General features: G+C 45.3%; 1 protein-coding gene across 3 annotated transcripts in view; it reads right to left on the bottom strand.

Annotated features, from left to right (window-relative positions):
- LOC137321274 (tyrosine-protein kinase JAK2-like) overlaps positions 1-14,341 on the bottom strand; it is a 297,277-nt gene that overhangs the window by 89,206 nt on the left and 193,730 nt on the right. For all 3 annotated transcript variants that reach the window (XM_067983625.1, XM_067983623.1, XM_067983626.1), the window contains one exon: positions 6,127-6,448. In XM_067983625.1, the coding sequence (XP_067839726.1) occupies positions 6,127-6,448 (322 nt within the window). The remainder of the gene's footprint in view (positions 1-6,126; positions 6,449-14,341) is intronic.

Raw genomic sequence — 14,341 nt, 5'->3', positions numbered from 1 at the left:
TGGAAATCACAGCACCCAGTGCTTCCATGAGGCCCATGATAAAGGTACAGCCTTAGATATAGCATGTGTTACATACAGAATAAAGCATTCTCCAAAGCTCTGCTCCAATATACTTTAACCACCAAAGAGCAACTCTTACTAGACCGGTATGACATTTACATTTCCCACGTTACATTTGTGTGCCTAGTTAGTACAATGATTATGACCCACTCGCAACAGCGCAAAACTTTGGCTTTAGAGCCGCCAAATCTCAATCTATTCTATTTGCACGACCTCTAATGACGTTTGCAGCTAGCAGAGTACAAAGCCTAGCATCCCAGCAGCATGGACTGGAATCAACCCTATGTTCCAGAGCAGAAAATACAGTATTCAAACAAACCAACATTTCAAAGGACTGGATAGCACAGTAGGGGTGTCTGAATACTTGAACTAGACCCAACGTCATCAGCTGTTCACATACCAGTTACATCCTATCCTAACTAGAATTAGCTAGAGTCATTTTATGTTCTAGTGATTTCTTTATTACACTGTCAGGAACTAAAGGCACACTAACTTGCCCTGGATTTTGCAGACTTGGTTGAGAAAGTTCTGCGTCTCCTTCTAAGGTTTATACCAATTACACTCCTCTTGGCCTCCCTCTGCACCCCATGCCAGCCGCAGCTGAGAAGACCTTAAGACAACCTGTGCCGTTCCTGTGCTTATCCCATTCTACGTCAGCCTATCAGAAATGTACAAGAGTATGTGTAGAGGAAAACTGACTTTCTCACCTTTCCATTTCATTCCTCCCCACAAAGCACAAGAACGCACTGTGTGGACAATCATGTGCAGAAAGCTGTAGTCGATCAGTGTTGCACAGCTCTGCCTATCCAAGTAATTCCTTTCAAATTCTGTATGATGTCAATTTTATCTCATGTTGAAAACAAAAAACGGAATAAATAGTTGGCGGCTGTGTGGCACAGCACATTATTTTCAACGCTCTCCTTTTATGTAATTCCTATGCCACATTGTAATTACATCGCCTTCTCTCTCTCAAGCCAACCACAGGTGCTCACTCTACCTCCTCCCGTCTCTCTCTAACTGCCTCTCAGACTATCCCATTCCTTTCTACTCCCTTCTCTCTCTCTTCCTCTCTCCTTTCTACCCTCACTTCCTATCTTTCCATCAAAGAGGCTTTGCTTGCTTTTAAAATTCTTTCAATGAAAAATCAAATTAGAATGGGGAAAGAGACTGTCAATCTGTCTCTCTCTCTATTTGTATCTTTCTCTCGGTCTATCTCATAGGTGTTGGAAATTAAAACACCTCTCGCAAGAGGACTATATTGACCTTTTATAATGGCCGGCAAATGTAGGTGGATAATTAATTGGCTTCAAAATTCAACCGCTGCTTTTTCTTGAAAATGGAACATTAGTCTGAATAAAGACACATTCCCTCACCTTCTATTCCCCTACTCCTCACTGTCAGCTTAATACATTTTCTGAAGTTCCTATAACATAAAACAAAACTAACAACTGGTCTGTAATTAGTCATTTTTTACTCTGTCCCAGTGACACAGCCTCTATGAAAAGAACAATATAAATTTTACCTCAGTCAAGATTTTGGAATTTGCCCTCTTTTTCAGAATTATTTGAAGAATAGCTACAGGACAGAAAGTTGAGCAATCTGAAGAAAAATAGTGCATTAATACAGTCGTCATGCAGACTGGGGTTTCGGATACACTGCACATGCTGAGACTGCACAATTCAAATTGTCACAAAGTCTGGGCAAAAATATCTACTCTGCTCCCAGGATTCTGGTAAAGGCTGAGGCCTTCAAGTGAAAACTTTATTGAAGGCATTGAAAGATACAAAAGAAAATTCAACGGATAAATTTGATTCATTCAATACAAGGCATCTGGGTAAAGGGAAAAGTCCACTCTATACAACCAGGGCATATCTCTTCCAATCTCTGCCATGCCTATGTAAGCTGAATTCCTCCTGTGTCCATTTGCGTGAGCATTTTGGCTACTACATGAAACTTGAGCCCATTAATTCTCTCTCCTCTTTTTCTCTCAGTCACTCAGACCCTTCTTTCCACATAAATTCCCCTACCCTAATTCATGGCACGCCCTCAACCTGACCATCTCATGTGGCCTCTCTACTCCCATGGTCTCAATCACAGAAAAGGCATCGCTGACCACCACCCTGTATCCCTAACCACACACATCTCCGACCCCTTTCCAACATCACTTCCTTCTGTGTCCGTCCCTGAAAAAAACTGTTTCCCAAGTCACTTACAGCACCACTTTCTAATTCCAAATCACCTAGCCATTCTCCAGAAACTTCTGCAGCTGGCGATCTGCTAAATGACTTCCTCACATCCACTTTTGATACCCTTGTCCCCAGTAAAACCTTTACTCTCTTCCATACCATTCAATCACTCTAGTATGGCTCGCATCTTTGCTTTTTCAAGGCCAAAAGCATATCTGGCACAAAACAAATTTAGCCACTGACCACCAGCTCTTGCTGGACTACATAAAGCGCTAATGGGTCTCACTTTCCTCTGCCAAAATTGCCCACTATTCCAAGATCACTCTAGAGAGCAAAGATAACCCCCGGCTTCTTTTTTCCACTACCAACCATCTCCTTAAACCACCACCCCCTCCCCGCCCCCTCCACTCTCACTTTCAATAACAAATAAGAGAAGCTCATGGACTTCTTTTCACTAAGATTGAGACCATCCATTCATCTGCCTCTACTGCTTCCCCATTTCCCCTTGCCTACCAAGCCAAATCTCCCTACCATAGTCCTGAACCCATGTCTATCTCTTGTTTCTCTCCTACCTCCAGACATGCCCCATCCGAGCTCTTCTTAAAAATGAGACCCACCTCCTGCTCCCTTGAACCAATTCCCACTAAACTGAAAACCACCCAACTTCCCATCATGGCCATCATGCTAGCTGATATTGCAAATTGTTCCCTTTCCTCAGGTGCTGTCTGCCTTCCTGTCAAAACCACCATCATTCTCAAAAAACCCCACCTTCGACCCCTTTGACCTTGCAAACCTCCACCCCATCTCTAACCTCCCTTTCTTCTCCAAAGTCCTTGAACGTGTTGTTGCCTCCAAAATCTGGGCCCATTTGTCCTGCAACTCTATGTTTGAATCTCGCCTATCAGGTTCCCTTGGCGACATCATCCAAAGACATGGGGTCAGCTTCTACCTGTACACTGACAACACCCAGGTCTACCTCTCTATTGCCTGTCTCGACCCCTCCACTGCCTCTCTGCGGTTAGACTGTTTGTCCAATATCCAGTCATAGATGAGCCGCAATTACCTCCAGTTAAACACTGGGAGGACTAAAGCCATTGCCTTTGGCCCTCACCAAAAACTTTGTACCTTCACCGTTGATTCCATCCTCCTCCCTGGTCTCAGGCTGAATCAGACCGTTCACAGTCTCGGAGTTCTAGTCAACCCCAATTTGAGCTACCAACCCCAATTGTTCTCCATCACAAAGACTACCCACTTCTATCTCTGCAACATCACCCACCTCTGCCCTTGTCTCAGTCCATTTGTGGCTGAAACCCTCATCCATGGCTGTGTGACCTCCAGACTCAACTATTCCAATGCTCTGCTGGCCAACCCCCTCCAGCACCCCCCCATCCTCCACCCCTTGTAAACTTCACCTCATTCAAAACTCTATTGCCCGTATCCTATCCTGCAGCAGTTTCTGCTTATGTTTCACCCCGTCCTTACTGACCTATACTGCTCCTTGTCCCCCAATGCTTCCAGTTTAAAATTCTCATCCACGTGTTTAAATCCCTTCATGGTTTCCCCCTCGCTATCTCTGTAACCTTCTCCAGCTCTACAACCCCGTAGAACATTCTATTCCTCTGAATGGCCTCTTGTGCGCGTCCCCACCATTGGCCACTGTGCCTTACGTGGTCTCCCGCTCTGAAGTTCCCTCCTTGGACCCCTCTGCCTCTTTACCTCCTTCCCTCGTTTAAAATCTTCCTTTAAACCCACATTTATGAGTGAGCTTTTGGTCACCCCTCTAATAACTCCACCTTTGGCTCGGCATCTACTTTTGACTTAATATGCCTATGTGAAGCCAATTGGGATATTTTTCTATAAAAAACAAGTTTTTGTTATTGTAGGTTTAATCATGTTGTTGTGAAATATATAATTTTTGAATTTTTTCAACTCTTCTTTTGTACAATAAAAATTTTAGCTACGGTGAAAAAAACAGCAACTCAAAAAAAACATTGAGAGAATTATGGGAACTCGTTGTCCGGTTTGTTCAATCAGGAGTATAAATGTGGACCTAAGAGTTTATAATGGAAAAAGTTGACATTAAAAGTGTGACAACAAGAAGTCAAGTGGCACAGACAGGCCTTGCACACTACAAAGATGTTTAATATATTACAGATTATAGAGACAGATAGTATCTTCCTGTAAAAGATTTATTCATACAATTTTAAGCACAGAAACAGTCAGATTCGCAGAACTATATAAACAAAGTGCTAACAGTTATGATACCAAGAAAGGTTGTCCTGACAGCTGTAAAAAGAACAGACGTCAAGTAAAGCTAAAGCTTGTTTTCAATTTCCCATTTGGCCCTGATGCTTGCAGAGATAGCAGCTTTGGGAACCAATGAAATGGGACAAAGTATTAGAAATGACTAAGCAGCATTAAAATAGTGAGAGCAAACGGAGGCACTATTAAAACCAGACAACTCATTTCTTCCATTAAATCTAAGGCTATGAAGGTCAAGCTACATCCTCAACTCTTATGTGATACATTGATCACTTGGAGGCTTTACCATCTAGGCTCTCAAGTCATACATCAAATGTGAGACAGCATGGACACTCTGTTCCGTCAATAGTCTGGTTCCTAATTGATCATGTGACCTTCTTCCATTCTTATAGAATATATAGGCCAGGCTCTGGAAGCATACCTCACTGCTTCTCAAAGAAGGCAGCAGTAGTGAGATCCATTTAATGCAATGACTGAGTTAAGCACGCACATCAAAAGAAAGCTCGAAGGGTACCAGACCAGATAAAAGAGTGAGGGGGTGGGAGGGTGCTTTGAACATAGTTTAGCTTTTACATGCAGAGAATGAGGAAGACCAGAGTTACAATAATTAATCTAACATTACTTCCTTATTATTCAAACTCCACATATACAAATGAATTCACTGCAATATAGAAAATGGAAGCAGGGATCTCTATTGTTGAGGGACATCTGGAACACAAGCTTGCAGTCACATCAAGACAATACTTCAAAAAACATGTAGATTATTCCATGTAGCTAATTTGCAATATCAATAGAAATCCTTTGCATCTTGACCTATGGTGTAGCCCAAGCAGAAAGACATTTAATTTTCTCTGATCATTTTTGACCAGCTCAGGAATAACAACGTAATACATTCGATCATCCACTTCACTGGAGCCTGTTCAGTGATTGGTTTAACTGAACAAACAACTTCCTAGATTGGTGAACGTGCTTTGTTCCATCTACATGGAAAGCTAAAGCTTTGTAAACATCAATAAATTGACACTTCCTTTACAAGGACAATGTGTGCTGTGGTGGATGAAATTATGGCCCCGTTGCATTTAAATTAAATGAATGAAACGTCATCGTACATTAAAGTACAAATTTTAGATGTGGCTTTAGAGCTATCCTATCAAAATGCTAAGCCAAAGAATGAAGGTTTACAACCAGGGCGGAAAGATCTCTTAACACAATGAACCAGAGTAACAATTTCTTAAAGTGATTTAAGAATGACAAGAAAATACAAGTTTAAATGAAAGACACAGAAGTTTGTACAAAACAAGATTCAATTCCAAACAGATGCATTCTGCTGCTGCTTGACTTTCTAAGCACACTTATGAACCTGGACATTACTGGGTGTTTACCAACTGAATTTCCTGCCAATGGTATATGATAAATGGTGGCAGCTTCCACGTTAACCTTCATGAGCTCAGTGAGGCATTTCAATTACGTAAGTACATTAAGTGAAGAAAGCTGGATTAAAATAGAATTTTTATACAAGTACATTAACAGACATAGCCATATGCTAATCCTTCTGATGCCTTACCTATAAAATCTACAACAAATGCATGTGGAGTATTTAAATCATTGCGGATTTTACCTGATCGGTCTGAAACTCGTGGTCTTTACATTTCCCCTTCATCCACTGAATGCCTCCATTTCCAGTTACAATGATGGTTGTAAAAATATCTTCTCCAGAAGGCCCTCGCACTGGCTCCTTCACTTCAAAATACTCAGAGCAAAAAGCAGGCTGAAGAGTTTCCATGTTAATCAGGTATTTCAACTTCAAATCTCGAGCGCTTGCATTGCACTGGCTGAATTGCCGGATAAACTTGTAAAATCTGTATCGGATCCGCTTCCTTGTTACAATGTGGTAATTCTGGATCTGTAGGCGAATGTTTTTCGGCAACAACGATTTGTAACTGGAATTGAAACAAGGCAATTACGAGTAAAAATGGAAACCATCTGAAGTAATACATCTTCAGAAAAATCTTTGGCAGCTGAATTGGATTCAGGTTGATAGCTTATAAACAAAATGAGTTTTTACTTCTCCAAGACCCAAAGAAACTCATCACAGTGTGGCAGTAGGAACAGAACCACAAACTCACCCAGTAGAATACTAGAAGCAAGCATTTGGCTTAATGGTGGCATTCCAGCCACAGAATCAGAAGGTGCAGACTTTGAACCTGCTCCAGACAGTCCCGGCTCCGGCTTTGATTTCTGGGTTGATATCCAGTGGGATACTAGCGTCTGGTGGGTGTGGGTGGCGCCCCCCGCCCCCCCACCTCACTGTATATGGGTTGTGGGAACCCATAAATCTCTCCTGCCGCATAGGACTAACCACCCTATCGGTTGGTATAAAGGTGACTTATGGCCATGGAAGGAGCGTTCAGGTCAGAGCCTGTCAGACTTTAATCAGGTTGCAAATCCTTCCACTGCTTCACACTATTCTCCAGGGGGAAGAACGTGAAGGTACAAAAACAACAACAACCACCAGTGTAAGAAGTGTGATTGGACAATACATAGGCCAGGCTGCTGAGTTATTTAACCGTTAACAGCTCCTGCAAAATTCACAGACAGCTCTTCACTTCCCTCAGCAAACGCACAGGCCCCAATATTTACGGAGAGACGGGGAGGGAGCGGGGGGCGACCTCTGGCGACAGGATCTCGTAAGAATTTTTTTTGTCCGTTTCCCGGCTGGCAGTCAGCCAGATTGAGCAGCTGGCCAGCTGTCGAGTGGGAAGACCCGTGTTAGAAGTCCACAGCAGGCGACAGGAGAGGAGGGGGGGCTGCGTGGAGAGCAGGGTTTGGCCAGAAGATCGTGGGGGGGGGTGGCGGGGAAGCAATGTCGGTGGATCGCGGTAGGGGGCCGGGGGAAGCACTCCTGCTCCTCCCGGCCCACAAGCAATAACTGGAAAAGCACTTACCTGCTGGATCCGGCAGTTCTCACCTCCCTTCAGTTGCCAGGTTTTCCAAGCCCTGGGAAAATCGGCCTGCAATCGTTAAATCTAAATGGCTGCTAAAATCTGAGGCACGCAGCCTCATTTACATATTTATACTAATGAAGGGAATTAGGGGTTACGGGGAGCGGGCAGGAAATTGGACATGAAGCTGAGTTCGGATCGGTCAAGGCCCTGTGGGTGGCGGAGAGGGCCCAGGGGCTGAGTGGCCGGGTCCTGCTCCTACTTCTTGTGTTCTTTAGATTTGAGGTTAGGATCAGATCAGCCATGATCTTATTGAATGGCGGAGCAGGCTCGAGGGGCCGATTGGCCTACTCCTGCTCCTATTTCTTATGTTCTTATGACCCGCCTCTCGAGAGCAGGTTACTCGCCCGCCCCCCCCCCCCGCCCCAGCCTGCCCCAGTTAAACTGGAAGTGGGCGAGTTTGCGGTGGGTTTCGCATTTTTACTAATTTAACCCCTGCCCCCCACTGACCCTCTCCCGCCCGTCCTGGGGGCGGGGTGATTAAAACTCCCCCCACCACAAATCCTGTGATATTTTCCCATCACAAACAATATAAGGTGACAATCCAATGTTTACTGAATGCTCCTAAGCTGAGGAAGTGGAAGGTGCTGACATATCTGTGGCATATACTCATTTTTATCCAGCAGCAAAGCTTTTTTAAAAAAAAACTTAAAGCAGGGCATGGACCAGACTTTTTTCCATTGGAAGGTACACAGGGGAGGATAAATCACCCTCGGGCACTCGTTACCGCCAATCCTTCTCTGCTCTTTTGTATTTCGTTCCTTCCTGTTCCACTTTTTCCTTCATAGTGTCTCTCAGTTCTTCTACCTTCCATTTATTGCTTTATTTTCTTTCATTCTCCAAGTCCCTTCTGGCCTGGACTTAATATCACACTGGATGGGAGTTTATTCCACAAATCTAACGCTGACCTCCCTCTCATATTCCATGCTCCTTTCCATATGCCCTGGTCCTTTCCCCTCAAGTCGTCCTGCCTGTCCGAAATGTAAATTTCAGCTTGTTTCCCCCTCATCATGAGTATTGTGGAATTTGACTGGATCTCCCTTGTGACATACAGACTGAATTACAGAATTGCACTACTGTCGATGAAAGGTTTCTGAAAATAGTAACTATGTTCTTTTGAGAATAATATGAGGATTAGCTAAGTCACATTTTCACAGTGGCGTACGTACTTATTATAAGCTGTTCACACAGGAGTTTATTTTTGAAAAACTTCCTGCTTTACCTTGTCTTCCCTTTTCAACATTGTGTCCTGCGATTTGAATCTTGACCCTTCATCTACATTTCTCAATTTTAAAAAAATCATACGGACACCAATACATGGGATAATTATTGGAAACACTTCTCTTTTTGGCAACTGATAAAAGCTATGAGTATTTCAAAATCAAATGAAAACATTTGTGCGATTTCCTTTTCAAATGGTTCATATTTAACCATTTTCCAGTTTTCACAATGGTGAATAGATCAGTTTTCAGAGCACAGGGAAGGCTGCGACAGTCCTGTCCTCCCAGTTGTGTTCCCTAACCCACACTCTGAAAGCAAGGGTGACCTTGCATCTACAGAGACAAATCAAGTTGGAATCCCGCAGAAATGAACTTTCGGGAGCTTTCTTTCCATATCTGAGGTCAGAGCTCCGCAATCACGCGAAAGAATGGGAGCACGCAACATATTTAAAAGCACAACAGCTGCAAGTTACATTAGGAATATAGGAACAGGCGTAGGTCATACAGCCCCTCGAGCCTGTTCCGCCATTCAACGAGATCATGGCTGATCTGTGACCTAACTCCATATCCCTTAATACCTTTGATTAACAAAAATCTATCAATTGTAAACAATTTTACAACACCAAGTTATAGTCCAGGTCACATCGTTCACCTGACGAAGGAGGAAGCCTCCGAAAGCTTGTGAATTTAAAATAAAATTGCTGGACTATAACTTGGTGTTGTAAAATTGTTTACAATTGTCAACCCCAGTCCATCACCGGCATCTCCACATCACAAAAATCTATCAATCTCAGGTTTAAAATTAAACCTGAGATTGATAGATTTCTGAATCTATCAATCATTGCTGAAGAGAGATCCAAACTTCTCCCACCCTTTGCCTGTAGAACTTCCCTCCTGCAATTCCTGGCTCTAATTTTTAGGTTATGTCCCCTAGTTCCAGAATCCCCAACCATTGGAAATAGTTTCTCTCTAATTGAATACACTGAATCCTACCTGATTGAAGTGTTCTATCATATCTGCTAGAAGTGTATATTAGTTATAAATTATTAATCTATTCGCAAGTTTTGAGCTAATGGGCTCGATGTTAGCAGGGCTGCGGGTTCTCGGCGGGGGGGCTATCGGGCACGTGGGTAACGCGCCCGGTGAAATTAGTCAGCTTCCCGCGCGATTGTAGCAGACAATCCACTAATTGGATCCACTTACCTGTCCGGGTCCCCCACTGCTGATCTGCGCATCGGGCGGGCTGCGCATGCGCAGTAAGATCTGTCAGCTGGAGGCGCTTTATTTAAAGGGGCAGTCCTCCACTGACAGATGCTGCAACAAATAGCAAAAATTACAGCATGGAGCAGCCCAGGGGGAAGGCTGCTCCCAGTTTAATGATGCCTCACTCCAGGTATCAATACATGGGGTGAGGAGGAGGGGGAGGACAGAGATCTTCCTCCCGGCGGGAGGGAGGAAGCGGCCTGCCTCTGTCACCAGGAAGGCCTGGCTCGAGGTGGCAGAGGAGGTCACCTGCACCACCAACATATCGCCCACCTGCATACAGTGCAGGAGGCGCTGCAATGACCTACGTAGGTCAGCCGAAGTGAGTACTCTTACTCATTCCCCTACACTCCGTGTGCCATATCACCGCCCCCACCCCACATCTCCTTCAGCACTGCCAACACTACTCTGTCACATCACCCCTCATACCCACTCAAACCTCATCCTCATCTTACCTGCACTAACTCACCTCACCAGTACTCATCCCGCCAATACCACTCAACCCAATCCTCATACAATCTCATGGCTCTATCTCGTACTCACCCTCTCATGCATCTCTTTCACAGACAGCCTCACTCAACCTGCCACCACCTGTGCTGCAGCCACAGGGCATGCATCACATATGTGCAGTAGGCAGCGTAAGGCAAACGTGTCGTGAGCATGAAGGGGATGCACAAGTGTGTTTGAGGGTTTGTCATGGGTGTTACTTATATTTAATTTCTGAACAACTCACATTACATATTATATTGGCACCACTACTGCCATGTCTTTGCGAATCTTGTCTGGTTTGTGCAATAATGCCCTCTCCTGAGGATCACTATGAGGACCCACAACTGATGCCACCCATTGTGTCACTGCAGAGTGGGTGTAGGTGTATTTGCAGGGCTCTTCTGCATAGACAACTGAGAGACATCGGCGATGTCCCCGGTTGCACCCTGGAAGGATGCGGAGGAGAAGTTGTTGAGGGCAGTGGTGACTTTGACAGCGACAGGTAAGAAGATGGTGCTCGGGCCAGCCAGGAGCAGCTCGGCATGAAAGAGGCTGCAGATGTCCACGACTACATGTCGAGTGACTCTGAGCCTCCGTGTGCACTGCTGCTCAGAGAGATCCAGGAGGCTGAGCCTCGGTCTGTGGACCCTGTGGCGAGGGTAGTGCCCTCTGCGACGCATCTCTCTCTGCGGTAGCCCTCCCTTCTGCTGTACAGGTGGATGTGTCACAGCACTCTGTTGTGGAGCTCCACGTGTCAGAGGTGGACGGCGTGGATGGCGAGGCTGGTGATGCTGTTCGCCCTCCGAGGAGGTCATGATGGCAGCTATGGCGGCCCCCATCTGCAAGATGTACATCTGAGGGGGTCCGCAAGGTAGGTACATGTCTCCGGACCCCGGGGTAAGTGTGCAGGTTGGTGACTTTGACTGTCAGGAGGAGGGTGGTGGAGGCCAAACTTTGTCCCAAGTGACAGAGTGGCCTCCTGCAATGAGTGAGGGTCTCCCCCACCCCACCTGTCAAATGGACCTTTGCAGCTGCCACAGGCTGACAGCTGCAACACGTCCATTTGACCTGGGAGTGTTTTCCCCAGTGTGGGAAACAGTCCCAGTTGTCTATAAAATCCCACCCCTCCTCACATATTCACTTAATCAGGTCAGTTAATGACCTGAAATACCTAAATAAATACTTTCAAGTGGCATCCCGATGGCTTTAATTGCCTGCGGGATTCCCACCAGCGGGGGCTGCGCGCACACGCCGGCGCGTCAGCGGGGAACCCGGACGTGCGTGGGTTCGGGCCGGGCTCCGGTCCAGCTCCGGGATTCTCCGATTTTCAGAGCCCCCCCCGCCAGGAACACACCCGATAGCGGGTGCTAAAATGACGCCCAATAAGTAAAATTCATCTGATTCAGACATGTTGCTGCATTTTTATCATAATTTCTACAACAGCTGCTATACACTAGAATTGAAAGTACCCTTTTCTGTCCACATTTACATGAAAAGTAAGCTGCACTATTGGGACCACTGACCATTTGCGGAGTTATTATTCTGTCATACTTTAGCGCTGTATTAATAGAAAGATGCAGATGGGGACTGAATTATGGGGAAAAACTTGGGCTTGAATTAAAACAGAGTTGTCTGAAAGACACCAGAGGCAAAAACCTTCATAGAATCATGGAATGATATAGCACAGAAGGAGGCCATTCGGCCCATCTTGCCTGTGCCGGCTCTTTGAAAGAGCTATCCAATCGTTCCACTCTCCTACACTTTCCCCACAGCCCTGCAAAATTTTCCGCTTCAAGTATTTATCCAATCTCCTTTTAAAGTTATTATTGAATCTGCTTCCATTGCCTTTTCAGGCGATGCATTCCAGGTCATAACAGCTCTCTGCGTAAAACATTTTCTCCTCATGCGCCTCTGGATCTTTTGCCTATGACCGGAAATCTGTGTTCTCCGGTTACCGACCCTTCTGCCACTGGAAACAGTTTCTCCTTATTTACTCTATCAAAATCCTTCATGATTTTGAACACCTCTATTACATCCCCTCTTAAACCTTCTCTGCTCTAAGGAGAACAAGCTCAGTTTCTCCAGTCTCTCCGCGTAATTGAAATCCCCCATCCCTGGTACCATTCTACTAAATCTCCTCTGCACCATCTCTAAGTCCTTGTAATCCTTCCTAAAATGCGGTGCGCAAATTGGCCATAATATTCCTGCTGGGGCCCGACCAGTGTTTTATAAAGTTCTAGCATAACTTCCTTGCTTTTGTACTCTATGAGGGGAATGTTAACCCTCCCCCACCGCAGGACTTGCGGGAGAGGGGTGTGGGCTCAAAATTCAAAAATCTGAAACCCAACCCCAACCTGCTCATTTCTGATTTTAACGGAGATGGGTTGGGGGGCAGGCCACTAACCTGCTCTCAAGAGGTAGGTCTGTTATTTAAATATGTTAATGAGCCTTCGTGCCTCAAATTTTACCAGAGTTTTACGTTAAACGGCTGTCAGCCAGGTTTCCCAGTGCTCGAGATCTCTCCCCCGACCTCCACAATCTCCCCCCCCCAACGACCTCCCCCCCCCCGACCGACCTCCACGATCTCCCCCCCACTGACTCACAATCTATCCCTCTCACCTCTCTCCGGCTGCAGCCGACCAGTGTAGGCCTCCCGCCCGACAGCCAGTCAGCCTCTCAATCTGGCTGGCTGTCAGCCGGGAAACTGAGAAAAAAATTTTTAAACGAGGTCCTGCCGTTATATCTGGCAAGACCTCCGCGTTACCCGGCCACCTCGACCCTCCCCGTAAATATCAGGGCCTATGCCTCTATTTAGAAAGCCAAGGATCCCATATGCCTTTTTTAACAGCCTCCTCAGCTTATCCTGCCAGCTTCAAAGACTTGTGTACGTAAACCCCAGGTCTCCCAGTTCCTCTGCTCCCTTTAAAATTGTACCATTTAGTTTATATTGCCTCTCTTCATTTTTCCTACCAAATAGTATCGCTTCACACTTCTCTGCATTAAATTTCATCTGCCATGTGTGTGCTCATTTCACCAGTGTGTCTATGTCCTCCTGAAGTCTGTTACTATCCTCCTCACCGTTTACTACACTTCCAAGTTCCGTGTCATCTGCAAGCTTTGAACTTATGCTCTGCGTGCCCAAGTCCAGGTCATTAATATATATCAAAAAGAGCAGTGGTCCCAACACTGATCCCTGGGGGGCACCACTGCACAATTTCCTCCAGTCTGAAAAACAACCGTTCACCACTACTCTCTGCTTCCTGTCCCTTGGCCAATTTCGTATTCACGCAACCACTGCCCCTTTAATCCCACGGGCTTCAATTTTACTAACAAGGCTATTACGTGGTATTTTATCAACGCCTTTTGAAAGTCCATATGCACAACTTCAACCGCACTACCCTCAGCAACCCTCTCCATTCCATCAACTTTGGATCGTTTAAGAAACCATTTGGTGTTGTGATGGGAACCATGTGGGGTCTTTCTTGCTGGATAAGTTTAGTCTGCCCTTCTTCATCTGTATCTATCTTGTGATTACTGGCGCTGAAATCTAATTAGCACCTTTTTAGTTAAATGCCCACAGTGATTGCAAAGGGTTCAGGCCGCTCTCAGTCTGATTATTTGGTGATGTGGAGATGCCGGTGATGGACTGGGGTTGACAATTGTAAACAATTTTACAACACCAAGTTATAGTCCAGCAATTTTATTTTAAATTCACAAGCTTTCGGAGATTTTCTCCTTCCTCAGGCAATATTACTTCTATGTAAAATCCCCACGAGATCACAGCTTCTTCCTATCCACAGGTCATCTGTCTCCAGTCTCCTGACTAAGAAAGTAGCTGCAAGTTTAATGGAATGGGAAA

The sequence above is a fragment of the Heptranchias perlo genome, chromosome 4, assembly GCF_035084215.1.
Source record: "Heptranchias perlo isolate sHepPer1 chromosome 4, sHepPer1.hap1, whole genome shotgun sequence".
Lineage (NCBI taxonomy): Eukaryota > Metazoa > Chordata > Chondrichthyes > Hexanchiformes > Hexanchidae > Heptranchias > Heptranchias perlo.
The sequence above is the reverse complement of the archived record's forward strand: the minus strand, read 5'-3'. Positions and strand labels throughout refer to the sequence as shown.